The sequence below is a fragment of the Tetrao urogallus genome (genome assembly GCF_951394365.1).
Source record: "Tetrao urogallus genome assembly, chromosome: 2".
NCBI lineage: Eukaryota > Metazoa > Chordata > Aves > Galliformes > Phasianidae > Tetrao > Tetrao urogallus.
The window spans coordinates 47824684-47852083 of record NC_136814.1 but is presented as its reverse complement, the minus strand read 5'-3'; the positions used below and the strand labels follow the sequence as shown (position 1 = coordinate 47852083).

Sequence of the window (27400 nt, the reverse complement as noted above, 5' to 3'; positions counted from 1 at the left end):
TGTAAATAAGTTGGAGTGTAGCACAGCAATCAGTTTCACCAGTGTCCAGGGAGACTCGGCGCTGGAATCACTGTTGCAGTACTTTCAGAACTGCAGACAATGGCAGTGTGAGAGCTCACAGAAGACCTATCCCCCCTGTGGCTGCAGAAACAGATTTTACTTTTAGAAAGGGTAACACAAACGTTTTCCACAAGCTCATACATTTGCCAGCTCCGCTTAATAAATTTATAATATGCACTTTTCCAAGAGCGTTTAGCCCTCTTTATTGCCAAATATTACTGGTTATCTTTAGTCAGATTTATAGCAAACTGTTTGTAGAAGTCATTAGCATGCATTTCCAGCAATGTGTGGCAAAGGTTACACTGCTGCAGGCAAGGCATTATCAAATGTAACCCCATTCCCCTTATGTATAAACAGAAAAATGAGGGCCAATAGGTACGGTTTATGTTAAAAGACATGAAGGAATAAAAGAATTACATGAGACAGATTTCTGGAATGGCATAAACCTATTAAACTCTTTTATTAACTTAAAAAAAAATTTTTCAAGCTATATAAATACTGCTGACAAAAGTGTAATGTAAAATGGCAATTCACTTGGATGTTTGAAATTGTTGAAACAGAATGATGGATCTGTAAGAAGTCTGTGAGGTAGCTTACTCTTGACAAAAAATTATTCAGTGTAGCTTTTGCTTTCTCCTCAAAAACCTGTCACTCAAAGTGAAGTTAACCTTTTCCTAGCTATCGTGTTTCTAGGTTTATATTTTTCACACACACAAAAAAATGTCTTCAGAAGCCCAAGAGGGGAAGCACTTGAAGAAGAAGCACAAGAAATGTCTCAAAACAAAATTAATCAGCACAAAAAGGAGAAATCGGAAACCACACGATTTCTGAACAAAGACATGCCCTAGGGTTGTACAGCAGTGCTGTACAATTGAGGGAAAGGAAGAAAGAAAAGTTATCTCAAGTTCCATATTACTGCAAAATAAATGCTGTACAGGATGCTGCTTGCAGAGAAGAGATTTCTGAGATTTCCCAGTAGCACCTATGACATGGTTTCTAAGATCAAACAGCCACAGGCATACTCAACGGGACTTTAAATTTTGACTGACAAAGATAAAAGAAAAAGATTAAACCAAAAAATGCTGACGGCATATAGCTTGACAAAAACAGCTTACAGAAACACCAATAAATATCTCTGGGAACTCACCTGAAGCCTGATGGCATGTTCATGTTTCCTCTTCATGTCATTTATGTGCCATGCCACTCTTTGCATTGTATCTATGGCATCCAGCACCACATCATAGCCCTCAGTGTCCTTGTCAAGGTGATTTTCTATCTCCTACAACAAGAAAAAATAATTTCTAAATGATTTTTTCCAGCTTGATGCAATACTATGTTTTATCTGTAATATTTTGTCTTCACATTGTGATCACCTGAATGCAATGTTTCTGCCCTTGTTTCTATTGCATGCAGTTAACAATTTGATTAACACAAGATGGCTAAGAGTGCAAAGCTTTTATGGACAGTCCAGCAGCTGATGCAAACAGAGGCACAGAAAGACAGCACAGCACACTTACAGGAAGAGACCTTTTCAGACAGCGCTTAATAGCTTTTCTTAAAATATAGGACGTATCTAAATGCTTACAAAATACTGATGGAATTACATTAGGCATTATTTTACACTTGGAGAGAAGAAAAGCACCAGACATTTTTAAATAAGGATCAATGTCTTTACACTTCACTGGAACATGACTCTGTAATAGGAAACATATGTGGAAAATGTTAACAATAAAGCAGGAATTTCCTAAACTTGCTTAATTCAATTCACTGGATATGGAAAGAGTTCCCACTTCCTCAATCATTTCTCTCCACAAGAAACTTACCAATCAAGGATGTTTATATGTACTTATACCTTCTTTCAACCACCCCCAGCAGTGAAATATGTGCGAAAAACCCACTTTTCATTGCAACAATATTTTTTTGTACAAAATTGTTTATTCATTAAAAAAATCTTCCATAGAACTTGAGAATGACAGACAATTAAAAAAAATGTAACTATTTGGATGCACAGACTGATTCAACATGTCAAAAATAACTACCATACATTCCCCAGCTAAAACATATGCATATGTTATGAAGTGATGAAGACAGGAAGAGTTGCCATGTGTAAAAATCAAACACTCCCAAAATAAAGTGTCTAAAAAACCCCAGAACTGTTCTAATCAAGTCTTATATCAGAGGCAGGAACACTGCAGTGCAGTAGCCTTAAGTGGGACACTATTCAAATGGGTTTTATTGCTTACGTGCAAGAGTAGGTGATACTTCAGGATTCGCTGGACAGGTTTCAAGAGATAGGAGCCCAGGGGCAAGGAATGCTGCAGTGCTTCTTGCCTTTCTCTGAAGAACTTGGCCAATGTCTTGTTCCTCATGCATTCTGTCAACACAGCCACTGACCTGAAAACATGATACCTATTTGTAAGACTGTAGGTAAAGTTGAGAATCATTTCTTTCTTTCCTTGCAAAAAGGGGCAGCAGGTTCCTAATCCAACCACTGCTTCTTCTTTTACATTATCTTACATATTCAGTAGTGTTTTCCTTCTAACATTCAGCCACTTTTTTAGAATTGGGAATTAGATATCTGGGGCATGCAGAAGATGACCATCATTTTTTAAGGACCAATAGCAATGAATGACAAAATCTACTGAAGTAAAACTACAGGTGAGCATCTTTCATTTTTTGTTTTTTCAAGTTTAAAAAACTAACATCTTTGTTCTTCCCTCCAATTTGCACAAGGATGGAGGGCGGGCACAACATTTAGACACATATATATCTAGTAGACTATAACCTGCATTACATTAATTAGCCAAGGGACAAATGAAGAAAGGGAATCCAGAACTCCTACCTTGGATAGTTGGTGCAGTACTGTGTATATATATGGAAATCTTCACTCTGTATGGGAGGAAAGGTTTTCATATATTCAGATTTTGCCACATCAGCAGTTAGCACATGTGCAAGGCACAGACAATGACACCACAGCAACACATTCTTCATCTCCTAATCAGTGAGTTCCCCACTTCCACTGTAATATTCTTAAAGCTAACATAGACCTAGTTATTGAATTTCACTTTTTCTTTCTGGAGAATTTTCCTTAAATTTCAGAGAAAAGGGAGGAAAAAAAAACCAAAGCAACCAAAGAAACAAGAAAATCTACACAGAGAAAAAGTAAGTGGCCTAGAAATAGAGTCTCCATGGTCCTTATGATGTCACCTGAAATCCAGACTATATATCAATGACAACCTCTGCATCTTTTAGAAAATAATGACACACACACTCCCTTCAGGCAACTGAACTGCACATTCCTAGTTTTGCATGTGCTGAAGCACACACCCGTAAAATTTAGTTTTGTGGACATGTTCACTGCGATCTTCAAACTACTATAAATACTTTCACGTGTGAGCACAGTCTAAGCATGAAAATGAGATGCCACAAAAGTTTTAGGATTTTTTGTGATTTTTTTTAAAGTAAATTATGACTCTATGCAAGCAGGAAGTCATTACTAAAACAAGTTGTAACTAGATTTAGGTGGGTTTGTGCACTTGCCCGTCGCTGAGAAATACTCCACTTAGTGCTGACAAGCTTCTCAGGTGAAGAGTCTGAGACTCCTTTCTTTCTTCCTCAGCATAAAATTCTTTCTCAATTATCATCATTTAATCCTACGTGAGAACAAGTCTCCAGAAGTATTACCATGTGCTTGAAGTATATGTCTGCCTATCAGCTTCTATCTGAAGTAGTGCACAGTTTCTGCAGCATGTTGGAGTCATAAAGACTGCAGAACTGCAGAACTGCAAGGCAATCCTGAAATCAGTGATTTCTTTTCTGAGTCCTAAACCAATAAAAAATGATTCTCTGGTGGTAAACAAGACCCTGCCTTCCACATAAAGCATCTTCAAGACAGACTGTGACCCACTGCCCCACAATAGTTGTGCCCCCTTAACACCCTCCCAGCAGTGGTATCTCTGAATAGTGAGACCAAATATCCAGAGCCCTATGCAGAGCATCAGGAGAGAGGGCTGATGCAGGCTGAGGCTTTTATTTCTCATTGTTGAGTGGATTTTTTTTTTTTTTTTTGGCTATTCATCAGAAAGAGGCAGCTGAAGCAGTTCCCTTCCCCCTCTCCCCCCTACATCAATCTGCACCATTCATTCTTCCCGTGGAGCTGCAATTCACAATGACCATGGATGAAACAAAGTGTTACTAAACCTCAGTGTAATTAATTTCAGTGTTCCTTACTGGATTTCAATATTAACTGTTTTGAAAAAATTAGTCAAGTAAACTCCTAACAAATGTTTCCCTCAGGGACTACAACCCCCATTTACTCCCTAGCATGCTGCAAACTATTACTTTAAGCTGCTCTTCTTTTAGACATCAATCAACTAAATTTGGTCTTAATACAATACAGCCAAACAATTTAGCTTGGTCTTTCATGCCTAAACTAATTCTGCTGTCGCAGCTGGTTTTTGTGGCAGTTTACATATGCCCTGCGTCCACACGCAAAGACAACGAGCCTCTGTCACAACTTATTAGTGTTCAAGCCTAGAACTCGCGGTGACAGCTACAAACTGTCCCAGCGCAAAACCAAGCACTAATGAAACTCAGACCATTGCATACATGACACAACAAGCATTAGCAAACTAGCTAATATGCATAAAAAGTTAGGGTGCCTAAGAAGCCACCTTCCTCCCTTTCACTGTGATGAAATTCAGTGAGATGGAGAAAGGTATTTTGTTATATTTGTGCATATAGAATCATAGACTTATAAAATGGCTTGGGCTGGAAGGACTTTAAAGATCATCCAGTTCCAACCTCTGCCATGGACAAGATTGACACCCATGAAATCAGGGTCCCATCCAACCTGACCCTGAACACCTCCAGAGACGGAACATCCATAGCTTCTCTGGCCAACTTGTGTGTGTGTGCTCACCACTCTCTGAGTAAACAATTCCCTTCTAACATCTAATCTAAATCTCTGCTCTTTTAGTTTAAAGCCATTCCCCCATGTTATATCATTCTCAGACCCTGCTTATACGCCCCTCAAGTACTGGAATGCTGCTATGAGGTCTACCCAGAGCCTTCTCTCCTCCAAGCCTAGTGAGCCCAACTCCCTCAGCTTTTCTTCGTAAGAGCAGTGCTCCAGCCCTCTGATCATCTCTGAGGCCCTTCTATGGACCTGCTCCAACAGCTCTGCAACCTTCCTGTCTTGGGGGCACCAGGCAGTACTCCAGATGGGAACTCACAAGGACAGAGTAGGGAGAGGACAATTCCTTCCCACTCCCTGCTGGCCATCCCTCTTTTAATGCAGCCCAGGATACTGCTGGCTTTCTGGGCTGCAAACACACACTGTTGGTTTGTGTCCAGCTTTTTGCCCACCAGTACCATATACTAATAAAAAATTTTCATTTAGGGGCTTGCTGGTATAAACTGTGATAAATTCCCATGCCTACGAGCACAGAATAATGTAATTTAGAGAATGACTACAGAAGCAAAGTACAGAACATCTATGCTGGCTGGAGTTGATCTCGCAGTCACATAGTTTAGAAGAGAATCTGTTGCTTTTTCACCTCAAAGACAGTTGAGACTTGATAATAAATCAAACATATTGATCTAAAATATGTCCTATAATTCACTCTCCAAGAACTACACAACTGCTCTTCCTCAGCTTGAAGAAAGAAGCCACACTAGTCAGGATGGCCATTCTCCCATGGATTGCCTAGTTACCTGGCGCTCTGCATCTCAAGAAGAGTCATCTAGTTTGCATGCATGGCTGATGCTACCTACTTTACAGCAGACTTCCCAGGGCATATCAGGGCACAAGCTATGCAGGCTAAAGCCAGTGCTGTGTGTTGTATTCAGAAATAAGAGAAGAACCAAAACTGAGACTGATTTAATGTGTTGCTATCAGCCCTTTCACACTCTAAGTGTAGCACTAGATATGCTCATCAGTATTTTTTTGGACAGTCTTATGCTTACTCAGTCTAAAAGTCATTACATTCACCTTAGCTATCTTCAAATCAGATTAAAAGTGATCTCTGCTGGGAGACTGGAATTGCTCCAGAGGCCATTTCTAGTTTGGAGGTCCAAAGCTTTTAGGGCAGAGGATAAAAACACTGAGACCAAAGCCAAATGTTATCTCCACTTACTACAAGTCACCCTGAAGAGCAAAGCCAAGCACAACAGGATCCCAGCTATACATAGTTTGTCCCCTGCTGCTCAATTAGTTCACAGTGTGACTCCTGCATGTGGAGTGAGAAGGCTCCAAGCACAGGACTACATCCCTGATCTCCTCTCAACTCTTGGTGCATTTTGCTTTTTTATAGCCATAAAAGGCACTTTAAAATAAAATTGAGACATAAAAAATGAGCTGAGTGAGAGTGTAAGCTGAAGCCAATTGCCTAGATCTCCTCTTCATTAATGAGATGTTAGATTAGAGTCATTCTCCCTTTCCCCTCAGTTAAGCTGTTGGTTTGCCTTTCAGAAAACATATGTTCCAAATTTCTGAGGTGCTGAGTGAGAAGAGTCATGTGCCAGCATTAAGCTTTCCTTTACAACTACTCACTTAAATGCAAATTTGTGGAATACTGAAGTCAATCTTCTAATTAACACTGGCATCATTACTACAAAAATGAAAGACTGAATTGGCAAGAAAACATATAAACAAACTTATATATGAATAATTATGCTGTAGAGAAGCTTGCTCTGAAACCTTTTGTCAGCCTCCAGTTACAGTTATCAGCAAAACATCTTCAAGACATTTAATGTACTAGAGTTAATATAGTTCTTCTAAATGACAAGGAAGGTCCAAGGACTGGTAGAAACTACCATAGTGCACTGCAACCCTCAGTGGCAGGTTATTTCAGTGCAGCAGCCCTTCCACATTGATTAAATAAATACCCATTCATCTCTTTTGTATCTCAGATAGTTAAAAGCATAATACACAATCAAACAACAAATAGTGTTCTTCTGCATTTGTGTCTATATTGTGTCCATGGGTTACAACTGATTTAAAAACATCAGAAACAGAGGGAATTAGTATAATGTTGTAAGTTGTTAAAAATATTTTTGGTGTGTTACAACTTTGTATGGCTATTTTAACCGATAGTGAATCCTAAGTTACTGGCTGATTTACCCTGAAGACATCTTGCCAAGGTCTGTTAACAAATAAAAGCTACCATTTTAGGAGCTATTTACTCTGGGCAATGAACACAATAAAAGATAAATCCTCAAATCCACAATTACGCGTCTTTGTCAAAGCATGCTAATGTGATTTGATAATCCTTATTGTATTTCCCTCAGAAGTAAAAGATGCAAGGCTGTTTACTATTTAAACATAAATGCCTTACACAGGAAAGACAATGGTATCTGACTGCATGAGGGAAGAATGAAAAGCTATACAAAAAATTTTATTAAGCAAAACCAAGTAACACATTCAAATTCAAAAAAATAACCTATCAAAATTAGTCCAAAACTAGATGCTACAAAAATAACTTCACTAGATGTTTTCAGTAATAGCAAGCATTACTGCTATTAATGCAGTAATATTTTGGTTATTTATTTATTTTATTTTGGTTATTATTTTGGAACTATTGGTTCCAAAAAGCTCCACTTACTTTAACCATAACTATTCTATTATTCATGCAAACCAATTTTGTATTATTTCACATGAATCAGACGGCAATTACTTTATTCAGTTACTTACTATCATGAAATGCAAAGAGCAAACATGGTACCTACAGTGAAAGCTTGATTATACATTCAAAGTTCCTAACAACTAAGCTATTCACAAGTGAATAAGTAGGTTGAAAAAAAATGCCACTAGAGCCAGAGCTAGCATAACCAAAGCACAGTTCCACTAAAAACATCTAAGAAGTTCCACTGGAGCTACATCCATTAGCTAAAGCTGTGAGCTGTGACTTCAGTATAATATTATCCCAGTGAAGATCTAGCACACTCAAAGTAATCAAACAATAAATGGCTGAAATCCCGTAAGGCTTTAAGGACTGTGTACTGCCATAAAAGGCTATTTTATTTCCACTACTAAACGCTGAGAAGATACAAGCAACAAAGAATGGACAACTGGAGCCTGTTAAGACAGTCAACAGTTACTGTAATGACATTTTCACAGCCAAAAACAGAACTATGGAGTATTATGTTATTGTTTTATTTTTCTTTCAAGCATTTGCACTCATCTGGATGAAGTTAAAAAAATGCTCATTAGGACTGCAATCTCCAGCAATTTCTGAGCCATCAGGCAGTTGCTTGCCAGTAAAACAAATTCTAAAAATATTTGACAAGGGAACAAAAAGCACCAGAAATTGATGATAAGCAGATGGATTCTAGAACTAATGGCCAGGAAGTCTATCAGAGAACTTCTTTCAGCTGGCTAGTACAACAGAGGGAGCAACTTTTTCTTGGATTTGCTGTTATCACTTTTAGCACCTTTATTTCAATGTCTCAGCCATTAGTCACCACAGATAGATTCCTGTAATATGGCAGAAAGATCTATGAACTCCAAATTGTGGCATCTGTAAATATCCTGAAGGCCTCACAAATGGTCTTCAGTACAAGAACAACTTTTGTGATATAGCAAGGCATGACAACGCTGTATACATTTTCTCTACTGCAGTATCCATAGGAATAACTGGGACCCTCAGCTTTGGAATGCCCCAGTAAAACCAGCAAATCATAGGAGAATTTATGTTGAGCAGGAATTCTGAAAGTTTTGTGTCCTATGTCTATATTAGAGCAGCGCCAGTTAGATCAGATTGCTTTTCTACTGGAGTTCTGAATATTGTAGAACAGCTTGGGTTGGAATGGACCTTAAAGATCATCTAGTTTGGTATTCAAGGATGGAGATCGTACAGGATGCACGCAATCTATTTTGATGTTCAAGCACTCTCTCATGGTTAAAAGCAAACCTGAAAGTCATCACATCTAGCTGAAATTCCCCTTGTTGCAACTTGTGTCCACTGTCTCTCACCCTGTGCTCCTTCAAAAATGAATCTCAGCTTTGTCTTCTCTGTATTCTTTTACCAGGCAGCTGTAGACAGCAGCAAATATTTCCACTCAGCTTGTCTTCTTCAAGCTAAACAAATCCTGTTCTTTCAGCCTTTACACATCACATTTTCCAACCTCCAGACCTGCTCTAGTCTGGATCACTCTAGTGTGTTTCTTGTTCCAGAAAACCAAAATTTACAGTACTACGCAGTCTTACAAGTACTGTATAGAGGGGAAGAAACAATTATCTAAATCTGCCAACTGTATTTTTGCTAATACAAATTATATGTTAACACACATACAAGATACTGTTGGCCTTCACTGCAGGGGCACACTGCTGACATGGTCTGTAGTCTACCACAATTCCAGATCCTGCTGAGCTGTTCACCAGCCAGCCAGACCCAACCTACAGGTAAGTTTTTTCTATTCCACACACAAAACTTTGTATTTGTCCTTATCACTCTTCTTAAATTCAATATAGGATGCTTGGAATGGTAACAACGTGCCAGAAGCCCCACTGCAACATGGCTAAAATACAGTGAGATCTCCCAGTGCTTAGAAAAGATCAGCTGAAAGATAAGTAGTAACTTGCTCCAACTCGATTCAAGCAAGTAATTCAGTGAAATGGCAGCCCTAATCTGTTACCGTCATTTCCTTTTCCAATAAAATCCCTTGTGCCACAATAGCAATGAACAAAATAGAGTGGTCCAGTTACTCCTAAATACATATGTTAGGACTGTTTTTACAAATGGCTGGTGCTGGCAATACTGAACTCAGGATGAAGCCTAAAATATGACAGAGATTTTATTTTATTTTAATGAAACCAAGCAAACACCACTATGAAGAAATTACATTTAAAAAACTACATTTCCCATTGCCTTTTCTGCCCCTTTTAACCCAGAAATGTCATGGAGAAGCATTATTACTTGACATATTTGGGCTCCACAGATGTAAGGCAAATGTAGGTTCTCTCATCAAGTCTGCAGTGAACTTGAGTCATCAGTAGCCTAGATTGTTTAATCTCTTGTTGTTCTACACATAATAAACATTGTCCTTCCCACTGACTATCTCTCTGGGTTTCCTATAATAAAGGACACTTTGGTACTTTATATTTCTCTTGCATCTGACAGCTTTCTCTTCTCAATATTTTTTTTACTTCTGAATTATACAATTGAATAAATATGTTCAGCAAATCCAAAGTATTTCAAAGAGACTAAGGTTTGAATCTTAACATTAAAATTTCAGCCATTCTTTTTAAAAGAAAACTAAGTTATGATGGCTCAGTTCAGCAAAAAAAAAAAAAAAAGAAAAAAAAAAGAAAAAAAAAGAAAAAAAAAGCATTTCAGAAAATAATAGGACAAGTTATTGCCTTTTCTAAAATTGCAGCTAAGTTGTATTCTATCGTCATTTTAAAGCAGACAAAGCATAACAGTAGTACCAGTTGATCACCCATGTTAAAAAATGGGGAAAAAATGATTCACTGTAATGCTCCACAAAAATAGACCTAAAACTTAACCCTAGATCAATAACTCCATCAGGTCAGATACACTTCTCAAATAAAATAATATATTTTTCATGGTTGAAGTGTAGGTCTAGAACATTAATAAATTAATCTTACTCTTTGATATCATTCTGCAACAGGTATTGTGCTACAAATACTTGCAGCAGCCCACTTACTTTGGACACAAAACAGTCTGCTATAGCCACAGGATCATTTTCACAGTTCTCTAAATCTTGCAGAAGTTCACTAAAACAAAGAACAAGAAAAAGAAAGACAATTATTGCACACCTTGGAATAGACATACATATGTGCCTGAGACACAGACAGAATTCCATCATTCAAGGAAGCACTTACAATGCAGAGAGTCCCAAAAAGGGAACTAGAAACCCTCTGATTTCCCCCGTAAGCTTCCCATTCTACTATGAATAGACCTGTAATTGGTCTTCCTTGCTTTTTTTCAGACTATAAAATAGCACCATCTTTCAAACCAGGATCTAAATTGGACTGAGTCAAATGTACTGTTCTATTTCCTACCACATAAAACACAGTATCTTAGCTCTGTTCAGTGTTATTGCCACTGTTCCTCTTCCACACAGATCAGGCACTCAGATTCAGACCAGAACAGTTGCACAGTATCTCCATGTGTACTAAACAAAACATTTTCTCTTATACACAGTCAAGCTGTTATCTGCATGTGCACAGAAATTCCAACTCTGATACCACAACACATCACCCAAATACAAAACTACATGTTTTTCTACCAATATGTTGAAGTCACAGTAATTTACTTTTTGTATTTATTTATTCTTACATATGCTGGCTTCACATTAATTGCAGCACTGGAATACCTCTCTTGTCAGTAAATCACAAAGCTTTATGAACTCTCCCTCTTGGATATGCAGTCATTGGAGTTTTCTATTTGGAGGCAGAGAAACACCCTAAGGAAATGGTATTCCCACATACACAAACATTCAAGTTATTACGATGGCCATGGGTTGCTGATCATATAAAGCAGAGTGCTGTCCTTCAGACTGACAGCTCTTATATGATATGCACAGTACTGTAGACGGAGAGTAGTTTATCCTGTACTCCAACTAATGCACCCAAATCAAACAAAATTTAAAACATGTCCTGTCCTATAAAGGTTTTCTTTGTTCTGGGAGTTTCACTTGACTGAGGTGGATGAGGAGCAAGTCTGAAAAACACAGATGAGAAACAGAAATGTATTACACATACATGAAGAATGGTAATAAGTTCACTCAGGAAGTCTTTTCTACATTTAGTGGGTCTCTTCACTGAATAGAGATGGTGAGCCAGGAAAATGGTTTTTGAAAGGGAACATATAAACTCTACATGCAGAAAAATAAAACCTTATAGGAAAAAAAATTATATTTTTGACCAGCCAAACAGGAAATGAATTCATTATAACAGGAGCAACTCAACAACTAAGCGTGTTCACTTTCGTATGAAATTCAGGTCTTGAAAAACTATTCAATGAAATAAATTTCCTTTGAGAAAACCTCAAAGATCACTCCTTGATCTTAATATTCTTTAGTCTTAATGAAAGATGTTCTCAGAAAACTGAGAAAGAAGAAGAATTTTCTACCAAATGGTTCTATGATAAACCATTTTTCCTTCTCATCAGATGATTTTTCATTTAATGCTACTTCTCTAGTATAGCATTCCAATTCATAGCTGGTTCCCTGAATGCATTTTGCCTTGGTACTGCTATGTCTAAGGAACTATCCTTTCCCCTTCTAGGGAAAAATAATTTCACTGTGTAAGTAAGAAAAGGAGTAAATAGAAAAGTTTCTGGACTTGTTCTTTGCTTCTGTAATTACTAGAGGAAGGAAGGAGAGAAATCAGCAATCAGTCACAATGAATGAAGACAAACAAAAGCTTAGGCTTAGCAGATACTAAGACACTTTGTATAATAACAATTTAACCTCCACACCTCAGAATCTCCCTTCATCAAAATAAGAATAAAAATATGACCCTTGCTTCATAGCCCATACTCATGAAGCTCATTAAATTAGAAAAAAAAGTAGCTGTAGCAATGCTGACCATTAATTGTAATGACTGTTATCCACAAATGAATTTTAGAAATGACTTCAAATAAACAGAACGTGCTCAGAGGTTTCCTGCTGTCCAGCCCCAGCAGGCAGACATTCTCCTGATGCTTTAGAATATGTAGCATCTTGGTTGCCATTTTATTCCCACTTGCCTCCTAATATGTTGTATTATTTTTCCTAGAGAATATGGTTAATGTTGCACTTAAAGATTTCAAATATTCATGCAAAAAGTCCAAGTTTATACAGTAAATATGCCTGTGGCATGTGTTGTCAGTGCAAGCCTATAATGTAAAGGATGCACTTAGGATGATTTTGTTAGCTATACTGCACTCTCTTCTTTCTCATCTGAGTGATATGAGCAGGATTGATAAGAGCAACCTACCACTACATAAAAATAACAAATCTGTTGTCACGGAGTTGACCAGATCAATCTATGTCCGTGACAGGGGCGACAGGCCTCTGCCCTCCCCCCTCACCCCAGTCCCACAAAAATGGGAAGGAAGGAAGGGAGGAAAAGAGCAGCGGCAACAATCTATGGAGGAAAACTTATTTTACTATAATATTGGAATACAAGATAACACAATATATACAATTTAATTGAAATTGAGATTAATAAATCAGACAAGATGAGAGAGAGAGAGAGAGAGAGAGAGAGAGAGAGAGAGAGAGAGAGAGAGAGAGAGAGTTCCCGGAACCGAGTCAAACCTGAAAAGCTTGGAACGGCTAGGAAAGCACCCTCCAGCACCCACTGCAAGGCAGCAAGAGAGCACCCCCCCCCCCACCCGGAAGGGCCAGATCCCGTGACTGCTGTAATGTACAGGGATAGGTACTTGGAATTGGGGCAGTGATACTTTAATGCCCCGTACACTACATGATGTTTTGATGTGGAATACTGAAACCCAAAAACAAAAAACAAAACAAAAACAAAAACATAGAACCATGACATCTGTCATGCCCATAATCCTGAAAATCTTAAATAAATCTTATAATACCATGTTGACGTGTGAAAGAACATGTTTATCATTCTACATCTAAGTACCTGATAGTAAAAATGGTAGCAAGAACACAGATGTTTTCTTCACGTGGACATTGAGATGTTTTACACTCTTCACAGATAGCAACACAACTCCTGACAGCTGTGAGTTGTGTATACTAATAGCCCAGGCACGAAGAGCTCATGAGGGTGCATCAGTGGAGGAATATGATGCTCTTGCAGGCAAATCACAAACGGAACTCGGACTGAAGCACGCCACAAGAGCTACTGCTCTTTCAGACCATGTACTGAGATATAACATTGAGATTGTTATGAGCTGGAAAAATCTGAATCTGTACTCATCTGAATCATCATCAGTAGCTAATGCTAATATCTTTGGGATGAGAGAGGTAACCAGAGAAAGACTAAAAATTTTTCATGCAACAAATTCATTCTTTCTTCAAGTCATATGAGTAAAAGTCTCACTACAACGCTATTTACAATGTTCTGACCTTTTGGAACAGGAATCATTTTCAAGACAAAACACTTAACATCCCTTTCAATTAAGCCAAGTGAGACTTTCTTTTCATCTTATTAATTAAATATCATTACCACACTATTTTAAAACAAGACACATAAGTTTTTCACCTTCTTGATCTGAAACGAAGAAAAAGAAAGATAATAATGACAGCTACATCAGACAGCCAATTCTGATAAAATGGAAGGAATGAAAAGATGCAGGAAGGGAACAGCATTATTTCTCTTGCATCCATGACAAAGAACAGTTGATGACCAAACATGGTGCAGTCCAGCCATAAATGCTAAAGTAGCAGCATTACCAAAAAGCTTTATTCTCTCTATGCCTAACAGAGCACAGCATCAAAAGCCATAAGGGACAAAGCAATTACAATCTGGTCCTCATGGTTACATTGTTTGAATAATTTAATCTTCTGGATTTTTATATAATGAATCTGAAAAGTTCAGACTTTCACAAAAAAAGAAAAAAAAAAAAAAAGAAATGTAGCCTTGATATAATCTCATGGCTACAAAGCTTAGTGGCCAAAACTGTTTCCTTTCCACTAATGAAAGCAAAACCCTTTTCCTTTAAAGGTGAGCTCTAGCAGGTTTTCTGAAGGCTCTTCCTAACAGAAAGTCAACAGCTGCCAGCACAAACCTCAGCATACAGAGACTACTGGATACCGCATTTGTGCAGCTCTGCATGGTACATGCATGCTTCAGTAGTCACTAATTACACAATTTGTCTCATCAATGAAAGTTTTAGTTTGGCCTATCTTATGATCAGCTGGGTGTTGATAGAAGTACAAACCTTACACATGCTTCTCCACAGAGTTCCCATTTGAGAATGAAGTAATGCTACTGGGTCAAGAATTTATCCTAAAATGACACTGGAAAGAATCTCAAGAGGAAAGGCCAGAGGAGGAAGGTAGCAAACACTGGCTTAGAGGACATTTCTCCCTTCCAATTAAATTAATAAAAGTGAGGCAGCTTTTCCTAAGAGATTCCTGCAGGACTGCTGGAATATTACAATTCTACTTTAAGAAATGGTTTGCCAAAAAGAAGTCACAGGGACAGGACCAGCAGTTAGAATCCCGACCATCATTTCTAATATTCAGTGCAAGATGTAAAAATCAGAAAGCATACAGTTGAAAATAATTCCCATTTACTGAAATGGAATTTTTCATATCTACACTGACCACAAGAACCCAACACACATTCAAAGTTGACGAATACAAGGTAATTCTAAAACCATAAAATTGTGCTTACAAAAAGCATGTGAAACTAACAAAGGACTGCCAAGTGGAACTTTTTCAAAGGTAAAGAGCATGAGACTCTAAAGTAAGCTTAGGACCCAGAAGCTACACGCCAGGTTTCATTCACATAGGTGGGAACCTAGTCTTGACGCTGTATTAGGATGTACAGTAAGAATCTTAGAAAACTCACTATTTCCATTTTAACTCAAGAGGCCTGAAATACATCGGAGGCTTTGAATGAGTTTTGACAATTCTAACATACAACCCTTAAAGTGCCCTACATTTCTTTTTTCATTCTTTTCTTTTAACCTCAACAAATTTTATCTTCTTTTTTATTTTTATTTTTTTGTAACTTAGTGATACTTCATCATAATAAATCATACTAAAGAGTAATTTTATTAGGTAGTATTTGTAATGATGCTGGTATAAATGTCCCCCAACAACCAAGCCATTTCTCTAGTTTTTGAACACTCAGAAAATATAACAGCCACATCTTTGCTTCCCATTATGATAGATAAACAGTGAAGAAGCTCTTCAACATGAGTCTTCCACTTCGGAATTTCCTTTCGATTCAAAGAAATTATTTATTGTTCTTCAAAGGTCACAGGAGTTTAGGAGATCATGGCATAGAAGACATATGACCTTTATGCCATTTGGTTTGTTGAATTGATTGAATGTTCAGGTTTTTCCCAAATGCTGAACAAGTTAACCGTTTTTACAGAAACAGATAATTAAGTCAAAAGTAGCAGTAGTATGTTTTTAAAAATGAAGTTCCCATCACTCTCACACAATCTGGAACCAATTATAGACATAAGAGAAATTTTATTTCAAGTTCCCAGTATAGGCTAGAATTCTATTTGCAGAGTTTCTGAGAAGGCTGATAGGACACCTAGCAAAAAAGTTCAATAAACGGAAAGGTACTTGAACATGTTTTTGATAAATTGTTTAATGAAGTGCCTAGCAGTTTGAAGTGTTAGAAAAGTCAGATGCATGGCAGTATACAAAAGGATCTGATATAAAAGGAATAAGATACTTCTCTTTGGTGAAAGAAGGTTGCCATTCATGGTAGTCTTGCATTAAGCTTTTCTGTGATAGGAAGCAGGTTAGACTTATATTTATGGAAATAGCCAGCATGAAAACAGAAACAGTAGGTAAAGAGCACACCTAATTCATTTAATCAACAGCTACAAAATCTGGTTTCAGTAAATCAACCCAGCTTAGAATCAGAGAAATACCATTACTCAATTTATATATATATTTGCAGCATTAAAATGATAAAAAGAAAATTTGCTTGGTTTGCCCCCTCCCCATTAATGCAGGTATTGACCCACTTTCATTTAGTTAAACATCAATTTACCTGTTGAAATGGTAGATATCTCGTATGTTGCCAAACAGGGCTGATCGCTCTTCGGTCCCCAGGGGAAGTTTGGATTGGTCAGTGATACAATCAAGGTAATCCTACAAGAGAAACGAGAAGGACCCGTTCAGACATTTCCTCCTTTTCTAAATCAGTAAATGGAGCAAACTTTTATTGTACAAGATGAGTTCCTTCATATCAGTTTCACATTACTATTACAGTAAGCCTTTTAGTAGCCTCTCTGTGAACAGTCATTCTATTATGAAAGGTAACAGTACTTACTTGTTCACTGAAACCAAGAAAATAACAAAAGACTGAATGCTAAGTTATAGTACTTAGATTGGACAGCCGACATTTCTCTTGCTACTGATACACAAATGTATTCAGATGTCATTTACAATGATGGCTTAATTGATCATTTAACAGGCTCAAAGACAAAAACAAACAAACAAACAAACAAAAAAGCCTACAAATAAGAAATGAAGATTTGAGTCTTAGTAACAGAAAACCTATATAATTTAGAACAGTAAGCATGGAAGAAACGTGCTCAGAAAAGTAACCACTAAGAATTTTTTTTAATTATAGTTGAAAAAGCAATGCATATTTTGTAGAGAACAGAGAATCTTGGTGTATATGCATACATGCAACTTAACCACACATATAGATACACTGCAAATTACATTGGTATATACAGTTAGTAAATAAATGCTTTGTAATTTATAAGAGTGCCTTATGCAGTGATTTTAACTGAATAGGTACAAGAGCGCTAGAAAAAGATCAGGTCAACAGTGTTCTAGTAGAACAACCTTCCCGTATCTTCCCTCATTTTGATAAGACATCAGCTCCCAGAGCATCACCTTTCAATACATTGCTGCCGTAGCATTAAGATTTCCTCAGCTACAAGCAAAAAAACCGAAACAAAAACATTGGGTTTTTCAACTAACTTCTGCTCATAAACCAAGAAACCCAGTGTGCTGCCACATTCATGAAGAAATTCTGCTGGAGGACGGAAAACAATAAAGGAAAAGTGAAAACAGCTGAAACAATGTGAAATAAAAATAAATAAAATCCCTTAGCCTGGGATCAGACAATGTAGTGTGGCATCCTACCAAAAGCAACATAACATCCTGCTGCACTCTAAGGAACAAACCCTGCAAAATGTCAACTAGACCATGAAAACTTCTAAGATGTAACTGGGCAGAGTCATAAAGAAAAAAATATTGCAGAACACATACATTGGACATGATTTGTTCTCTGTAAGTACAATGAAATTAAAGGGTTTGGATCAGCCACTAATCTGGCCTTTGGATTTTAGACACTCTCACAAAGAAGGTTATGAATTGAAGTCTCCAGCACATATTCTGTGCAAATTAGGTGGAGTCAGCAGTCTCAGGTCCTAATCCTACCACTCAGTAATCCACACTTGGTATTTGCTTACCTCCAATTAAATCTACCTCTCATCATCACAAAAAATTCCCAGAAAGTCATCTCTTCTCTGATGGACATCTGTACTCTACATTCTTTCAGGCTTGTAGTCCAGGCCTGTGCTTGAAATATGTTATGTGCAGTAAGACATTGGAAAAGCATCCCTGGGGCTGCCTGAATTTTCTGGTTGGCTTTTCATTTACACTCAGAAGCCACAAATGAGTAAAATGAGGCTGGCAGGATTGCAGCACGTAGTACATTAGGTCAAATGCAGAAGTAGATGATAGATTCAGGGCTATTCCAGTGACAGCAATAAATAACTTTTCTGCCTACTAATAAAAATTCACATTTAACAGCAAGGAACAGAAAAGCTGCAGTGAAGCTGCGATCATTTGAAAACATTTGAGTACTACAGAGCACTGGAGCATCCTGAGCTGGTATGATTTAGAGTTGCAGAGAAATGGAAATCTCACAGTAAAGAATTCCATACATTCTGTTTATTATATGAAGAGGAATTCCTCATTCATCTGATTAGAAGGAGCTTGGGTTTCCTCAAAGCAATAAAGAGTCATTTATTTATCTTTCATTTATTTGATCATTCATTTATTTGATCTTTCATGCTCCTTTCATCCTCTCATCCCAGTTTTTTCTCCACGTATGTATATTCTTTTCAATCTTCCCTTAGTTAGAAATAAAGAACCAGGCACCTTCTAATGCTCTTGCCAAGAAAAAGCCTGCAGGTGCTTTGGTGGTTCTCCAGTGCTCCATGAGCATGTGCCAGGATCAGGTTATATTGTACACCCACAGCCTGCGCTGCCTGCTGCAAAAAGTTCCCCAAGACTACATCTCAGGCCCCTTCCCTTCCCTTCCCTTCCCTTCCCTTCCCTTCCCTTCCCTTCCCTTCCCTTCCCTTCCCTTCCCTTCCCTTCCCTTCCCTTCCCTTCCCTTCCCTTCCCTTCCCTTCCCTTCCCTTCCCTTCCCTTCCCTTCCCTTCCCTTCCCTAGAAACAAACTGGAAATGCATGGTTGGGGTTTTTCTTGCTTAGAGCAAAAGGAGCCAGTTATTTGTTAAATATGCTTGGGATTCAGAGGTTCCTTATATCTCACTCATACTGTTAGGGAATCACAAAGGTTTGGGGGTCTGTTTTCACATTTTAACTTTCCGATAGTGCTAATGTCACCGATCTGAGTCTTGATCAACAATCTTATGGTTACAGTCACACTGCTGAAGGTGCAAGCAGATGCTGGGGGCTAGGCCTGAACCACCTGCATACAGAAATCCCAGCAGCAGGTTTGCAGGGCTCTGCATGCACGTGGGGCAGGATGCCAGCTGCTCTTCACAAGGCAGCCTGACACATTCCAGCACAGTGCGGCAGCACTTGGCTTGCACTGGCACAGCGAGTGGGTTATATTGCTTTATAGAGTGTATGCACTATCATAAAAGCTTCATGAACTCATCCAGGAAACTGAAGCACTATCAGCATATAGCAAGGACGCCAACGGGAGATCAAAGCTAGCCAGCCATGGGGTTTTTCCTAATTATTTCTTAGTATATGGTACTTTACCCCCACGGTAGTCACTGCAACCTCCTGCAGCGTATCAACAGCTGTTATCATCTGAAGCCATAATGAAAGGTCTGGAGCTATGAGATAACAGGGCAGGCTGCAGCTGTAATGACATGGTGCAGAAATCAATGAAATTTATCGGAACAGAACACTAGGTTTATTCCTTTTATTTGCTTCTTGTCATCATCTACAGAGCCTCTGTCAGCACTGAATGATTTGTTTATAACCTTTGCCTTTGCCAGCATTTTACTGCCTCTCTGCAGTTACAGCAAAACATTTAGCTTACTTTATAGGAGAAACAAAAATAAATGCCAGTCTCCTCAGATTGATTTATGAAGAAAGGTTTGCTCTAATAGCGTTGCACAATTTTTCCACACTATTTCCTGAATCTCTCCAAAAACCAGAAGAGTCTTGCCAGACAGCTCTGCCTCCCTTGCTGAGTTTGACATTCTCCCCGTTTGTCTTTCATCACACCAATCTATCGGGAAGAATGTCTGCTAGAAACTTCACATCTGACAACAACCTCCTCCTAACTAATCACTCAAGGAAGAGCTCCAGAAGAACAGAATGATGACAACACTAACCTCAAAGGATAAAACAACAATCCTATTAATTAGAAATGAGAAAAAGCTGTCAAGAAAAGAACAAAATAAGCAAAAATTTCTTTGCGGATTAAATTATTTTTTCCACATCCAAAGTTCAGAAAACAATTGCAAACTTATGTGGAACATTTTCATTTAGACACTCAGGTTTTCCCTTGAAAACAGGTCCACACTTAGCTTTAGAAACAAAATGTAAACAGAACGACAAGTCAAAGAATAACATGGTAATGTTAACATTACATCTTAAAATTAGTAATGTTAATGGTAGTGTTAAAAACTGGAGTAAAAGACACGTTACCTTGTGAAACATTTTTTCCTGCCTTGCAAGAAACGTATACACTATGAAAGCATCTAGTGCTTCTTCTACAAAGCAAACTCTGCATATGTTGAAATCAAAGATAAGCAAAATTTTCTGTAGAGTAGTGCTGTTGCATACGCACACCATTAGCAAAAGGCACATACACAAAACACTAAACATTTAAATAAATAAACAACCAAAACCATTTTTTAAAAAAGGAAACAAACAGGTACTTATCAAAACTCCAGGATACTCTTGTGCTGCAGCAGGAGGAGGAACATACAATAAAAACATCAAACTGCATCTAAATCCAGGAAGCACAGTAACATCAGCCCCCATTTTCAGATATTCCCAAAGTCTGTAATACCAATAAGGCAACTCTTTCTCCTAGATGATATTTCAAACCTGTGGGCATGGTTGACTTGGCTTGACTGCCCTCTACCCAGCACATGTGCAAACAGCACAGATCAGATGGTGAGGCATGAGAGGAGCTTCTGATGCACTGCTGTAGCCCTGGTTGTCTATGCAATGCTCTCACTCTACTTTGAGGAAAAGGCTGCAGGCCAGAAAGAAAACATGACACAAACTGGATCCTGTCTGTAGCATGCTAGCTAGAGCCACATTTAACCAAACCACAGCTGAAGTCAAGACTATTGCACAACAGAGTAATTGCTGTAACGTGCTCCATGCTGCCCATTACAGAGGTAATTATAATCTGCAGCAGTGCCCCTTTTGCCTGATTATTCCTTTTTATAATTTACTTCATTTACAGACTCATCTAAAATGTACAGCAGCACTGTATAAATGCATGGTAGGGGGAGAAAAATAGTATACTGTCCACAACAGGTGGCCAAAGACTCTGAATGCCAGTCAAAGCAATTCACTGCAGCTCTTCTCAATTACTGAAAGCACAGCTGTAACTTGCAAAATGAAGGTGCAGTTGTAAACAATACATACATAGCCGCCTTGACCTGGTTCCTTCAGCTGTATCTGGGTAAGGATTCAGAAATTTAAATCAAACCCATCTTCTTGCCATATTCAAAACTTCCAAGATTTCTCATTAAAACATACACTTTTTGAATATTACAATTCCCCTATCAGTATTACAATCCCCTTCAGTAATGGAAAAAGAAAAGTCCATCATTTTAGTGCAGGTCTCATAATTTTGCACAGCGATTTACTTAGTCACATCTGTAGTAAAGCTTTTAATGAAGCCAAAATTCACACACTTCTGACTGCTTTCTTCCATTCAGTTTGTCCTCCATAATCTGCCTCTTTATTCCTGTAAAGAGTCACACTAAACACATATCTATAAGACATCTTCATTTTGAATGAAATCATCCTTCTCTTCTATGAATGCAAATGCTTGCTCAGTTGCCCTCCCAGACTTAGCCATTTTAAAGCCCTCATCAGAAATGCTGACATGCTCTTACTTGGAAAAGCAGAAACTCATACCTATCAAGATAATTACTGCTCTTGACCTCCTGCTTCAAGAGCTCCTCTGCCAGAGAAGCAGAAGCAGCTGTGCTTCAATAGATTGCCAGTATCAATTTAACAAAGAAAGAAGTAACTTTTCAAATGTTTTTTCCTGTGTTAGTGAAAATTCAGTAGCCATCAAACAGTATCTCCATCTCACGTGAGAAATGCTACCATCTTCTTAGGCCGTAAGCAGCACAATCATGCTTTTGCACAGTAGGCTAATACTGCTGAAGACTTACGTTTTTCTAATAGGAATATTTTTAATTGTAAACACAGTTTGACAAAAATAAAAATAACAACAAACAAAATCCACAACAAAAAAACACAAAGCTTTATTTAATTTCTGCTCCAGACATTGCTAGTAAATCAAACTTTAAAAAAAGAAAAAAAGAAATGCTTGCAATGTCTCCTATACAGCTTCTCTACATTCAAAACTATAAATCAATAAAGAATGACATTTCTGTGAGCATGTCTTTCCAAATTCTACAGTAATTGGAAAGTGCAGATTTTATTTATTTATAATATTCTATTTTTTAAGGACATCAGAAGCTTGAAAATCTCCACATTGATCAAAGCATGTGCCCCTCCTATTCTTCTTTCTCATTCCTTTTACATTCCCAGTACCTTGAACATAAATCTGCACTTGACAGTGCCAGTAGAGAAAGCTCTGCCCCTGTGGGAAATTCAGCCCCTCCAGAACTTTCCTGTGGGCCCTAACACTGCCACCTACATTCTGGCAGCATCCAAATCCTGTTGTCATGGGAGAAGGGTTAGGAGAATATGTGCCACTATCGATAGCCAGCAAGTCTGAAAATTTCCATGCTTTATACAGTCTGTTTGTTTGTGACCTATCTCCTTTCCTATTTCCAAGCAGAGCAGCAGTCTCTGAAGTGGCAAGGATCTGCTGACATCAGTCCTTGCTCCAAGCACCACGTGGAGGGAGATGGTGGAGGAAGCTGTCTAAGTTCACCTTTGTTTATGGCCGGCTTCCTCTGTGCTGCCAGTTTGCACAGGCAGTTGGGCTCACAGCCTACAGATTACAGCAATAAAGCCAGCATCATGATCCAGTAAGATGATACCCACTGACTGCATGCAGAAAGGGCAAAGATTGATGGCAAGAGAGCACTCGTTAGAACATGATATGAAAAAATACTAAAAATAGAGAAGCACATTTCAGTTTTCTTTCCACTGTTTAACAGTGTAGAGTAACATGATCGCGAAAGACTTTTCCACACATTTTCCAGTTAGGGGTCTGCAGAATCCAGTACTTACATAGCATTGCATCAACTCAACTACCATCTACAGAATAATAGGAGAATAACTTTTTTCACGTAGTTGTTCTCAAGCAAGTAACAAATTTTCTACAATCAACATGGCTCCTTCCTTCACCTTACAGGTATTACAACACTGCCTCATTTACAGATACTAGGGACTAGAAATAATGACATCTTGTAAGACCTATTGGCTTCTTCTTCATGCATGGAAAGCAACAGAAGGAGCATATGTCAGCCAAAATTAGCAGCGAGGAATTTCTGAGTCCTAACACTATGACTTGCACCTCTATAACATGCTTGTTCTCTGGTTTAGATGTCATTGAGCAGTTGTGCCTGTGTAGAGTACAAGCATGCAGAAGGCTGTACACAAAGTCTGTAAACTTCTAGAGCATATCAATGTCAACAACACAGCAATCAGGAGATCTAGTTACGGGACCTCAAGGCCTCAAGGACAGACAGCTTTTCATGGATTTTGCCTTCTTAGCAGAAATGAATTTTTGCTTGAATGAAAAACAATCACAGTTTAGCAATGTTCCCCTATTCAACTGCAGGTATTTCATGCCAAAATTTCCCACCCTAAAAAGACACCCTGGAAGGCAGGCTGTCAGTTAAATCAAAGTGTAATTTGATAGAGGTACACTAAAAGCACTCATAATACAAAACTGGGATTCATGGATCATGCACAGACAAGTCCCCTAAATCATACATCATCTGTAAAGATGACATGGGTAAGCCACTGGGAACAAAAACTCATATGTAAATGCCACTTATATTCTTCAGCACACTAACTTATTGAAGTTGTAACCCACTGATTAAAACTATATTCCATGTTTATCTTCAGATATCAGCCAGTACCGACTGACAAATCACAGCTACAGGAATTTTGCCCAGAAGCTGGTACTGAGAATTGCTACTTAGAGATACAATAAGATGTAAATTCAGAGAACAGATGGAGATTATGGGATGATAATAAATGCTATCAGTAATTAACTAACATGTCATTGAAGAGCAATGTGAGGGCCCCATCTAACTGGCTTCCCAAAGATAAGAGGAAACACAGAAGAAGTAAACTACAGTAATGAGGACAACAAAATGAAAGCATTAACCAGCAATTAGGATGTTAAAGACTTTGGGGTCACTAGGCAGATGAAGTAGGTACTCTACAAATTTCTATATCCAAGGCTACAACTGAGGAATGACATCATCAGAATAAATCAGCAGCTGCACTCAATAACCTAGTGCTTTTTTTCAGAAGGTATCATCTAAAAATGTGCAATAATTAATAATTCTAATATATATATTAATAAATCTCAAAATTCTTCAGGATATCTACATAAATTCTCACAACAGGGCTTACTTAGCCCGACTACAACTTCATTAAGACAGAATCAAGCAATGAACAGAAATTTTGTATGGTGCATTTAGTCTTTGAAGGTCTGAGCCACCCAGGAAAGAAACCTGAATGCTGGTAGATTATTGTCCTGTTACACGAACTTCCCCCAGTTTGTAAAGCAAATGAATGTTACCATTTTTAAGGAGATCTTGATATGCTTGCAAATTAAATGAGACATTCCAGAAGAGAAATGTTAATTTTAAAACACAAGAAAGGAAACTGCAACTGCTTGTTTTCCAAAGAATGAAAATGCAAAGCCAGCATATGAGTGAAAATGTGCACACATCCTAAGCACACATTTATCCTAACCTTGTTAACAACGTATTTCCCAGACTTGGATGGATTTTATCAGTAACAAATAACTAAATGGGAGGCCATAGCAGTGAGTGGACTGCATCTGAAAATTTAAGACAGTATCTTAACTGCAAAACGATATTCTCGTGAAACCACAAAAAAATTGCAGCCAGTGACACACCTTAGCACATGGAAGTGGTGAAAGGGAAAAGAGAGAGAGTGTTGTGTAGTTTGTTAATCTTTCACATTTAGAGAGTATAGATTTGTAGAAGAACACATTCCACTGACAAGTAATATATAATAATGATGGTATAACAAAATAAAAAGTGGTCAAATATTTTCATGGACCGGAAGAAAAATGGCAATGATCAGTAATTAAGATTCCAGAAATTCTAGTCTGAGTGCAGATTCAGTAATTTGTTTCAATTTAAGATATCACTTCCAAATTTTGGAATTTCTTCACAGAAAGTCCAAACTTTCTGCAAACAAAGCACCATCTTGTCAAAGCATTTAAATAGATACTGAAAACAATGTGGCTTAGGCAGTGCTTCCTCTCCCATGCCTCTCAATTCTGACCTACTCCTCCCAGTTGTGCTATGCACCCTCCTCAGACTTGCTTGCCCAGAGATGCTGTACCACTTTTCAGAGCTCCCCATCACTGCTAGCGAGCAAATGGAAACTGTAGGGCAGAGGTTAGCTTTCTCAATTACAAAAGAGCTCTACTCATGCCATGCAAGAGTAGTACAACCTCACGCTCCACTCTCAGTATAGACGTAAGAATGAAGTTTCACACTCAGAATCCTTTGCAGACCACCCACATTCCTAAACCATGCATTCCCTATGTAACTACACCTTCTTCTTACCTTCCCCCACCAAAAGGAAAACAATAGAATTTCCCAGAACAGGAAACAAACTTTCTCCATTTAATCTATGCTCATTTGCATTTAGAAATCATGTAGGAGGCTACAGATAACAGAATCAAGCGATATACCCAGTGCTGCAGGAAAAGGACTACAGTAACAGTTGCAGGGGCTTTCCAGCAATTCTTCAGGTCACTGGCACAGCAGCAGCTATCTCTGCTCTTCTTCCACCTAGAACCTAGTAAAGATAGTTGTCTTTACAGACACTTATTACCGCAGCATAACTCACTCTTTTGCTCTGACCTCCAACAAACACAAAGTTATAGCTATGCATTTGTTCTGTCACGATGCACATAATCCCAGCCATACACTAAAGGCCTGTCCAAAATTTTCTACAGTCTCATTGTAAGGTAAGACCTGGATGCAAAGTTCAGATGTAGGGCAATGCTGACATTTTACCCAGTGACTTTCAAATGCTCAGGAGTGTGCTGAATAAAGAACATTCATGAATATTACTAATATTACTAGCATAAATAAGACAGAGTAATGATAAGGCAACCAAGAAAAAAAAATTACATCCATATATTTAATTGTGGCTTTGCATACTTTGTATGATTTTAGTACACAAACAACTCCCTGTTCCAGTTTCAATGTAAGCTGCTCCCTTTCACTAATGAAGTAGTTAGCTAGGTTACTTCTGGTTGTTCATAACTCCATGTTCCTGCTTTTCAAATATCAAACACAAAATCATTATTACATGCACAAAAAAAAACCCAAGGTTTTGGGTTTGGTTTCCTTTTTGTGTTTTTTTGTTTTTTGTTTTTTCTTTTTTCTTTTCAGGGTATGTATGATGACACAAATATATCTGGCAAAATATTTTTGTTCAAGATCTGGGAGTTTCAGAAACACTTCATCTAAAACTATTTAAGATAGAAACGTAAACAATTATTTGCTTACTTCCATCACTTTAGGTTTCTTTAGGATGGCTCACATTCGGGAAGCAAGAAGTGCACTGGGAAAACTGGATAGTCCTATTGCCTCAGAAGAAAGAAGTCTGAGTAACTATTTCTCTAAGGTAGCCAGAACAGCTGTTTACACCTAGTTGGTAACAAAGCCAGTGTTTCTACTACATGTTTCTTCTTTAACAGACTCCAACGGGGAAAAAAGGTCTTGATTTGCAAAAAGCAAATTCAGAATCAAAACAAAACATAGAAGCTCTCCAATACAGCTGGATAAACATTACTGACTCAAAGAAGGCCTAGTAGATATGTTTCAAGATAGTCAAGCACAACTTATTTTCTTTCAGCTACCATATCTCAAACTTTCCTGGCTTTTAAGCCCTGCTGTCCCTGAGGAGGTCAATCAGAATTCGACACAGCTCTTCCTTCATGGATGAAACAGAAGCAGTGGGAAAGTTCACTAGCTCAGAAGGATATGAAATATTAATCACAGTTAAAAATATCACTGTCATTATCAGAATGTTTA

At 38.1% G+C, this 27400-nt stretch overlaps 1 protein-coding gene across 2 annotated transcripts in view; it reads right to left on the bottom strand.

Annotated features, from left to right (window-relative positions):
* Positions 1 to 27400, bottom strand: part of PLEKHG1 (pleckstrin homology and RhoGEF domain containing G1) — a gene marked incomplete at both ends in the record, with an annotated part of 88524 nt that overhangs the window by 13846 nt on the left and 47278 nt on the right. For both annotated transcript variants that reach the window (XM_079550464.1, XM_079550463.1), the window contains 5 exons: positions 1208 to 1339; positions 2304 to 2454; positions 2903 to 2949; positions 10729 to 10798; positions 16727 to 16827. In XM_079550464.1, coding sequence (XP_079406590.1) covers positions 1208 to 1339; positions 2304 to 2454; positions 2903 to 2949; positions 10729 to 10798; positions 16727 to 16827 — 501 coding nt within the window. The remainder of the gene's footprint in view (positions 1 to 1207; positions 1340 to 2303; positions 2455 to 2902; positions 2950 to 10728; positions 10799 to 16726; positions 16828 to 27400) is intronic.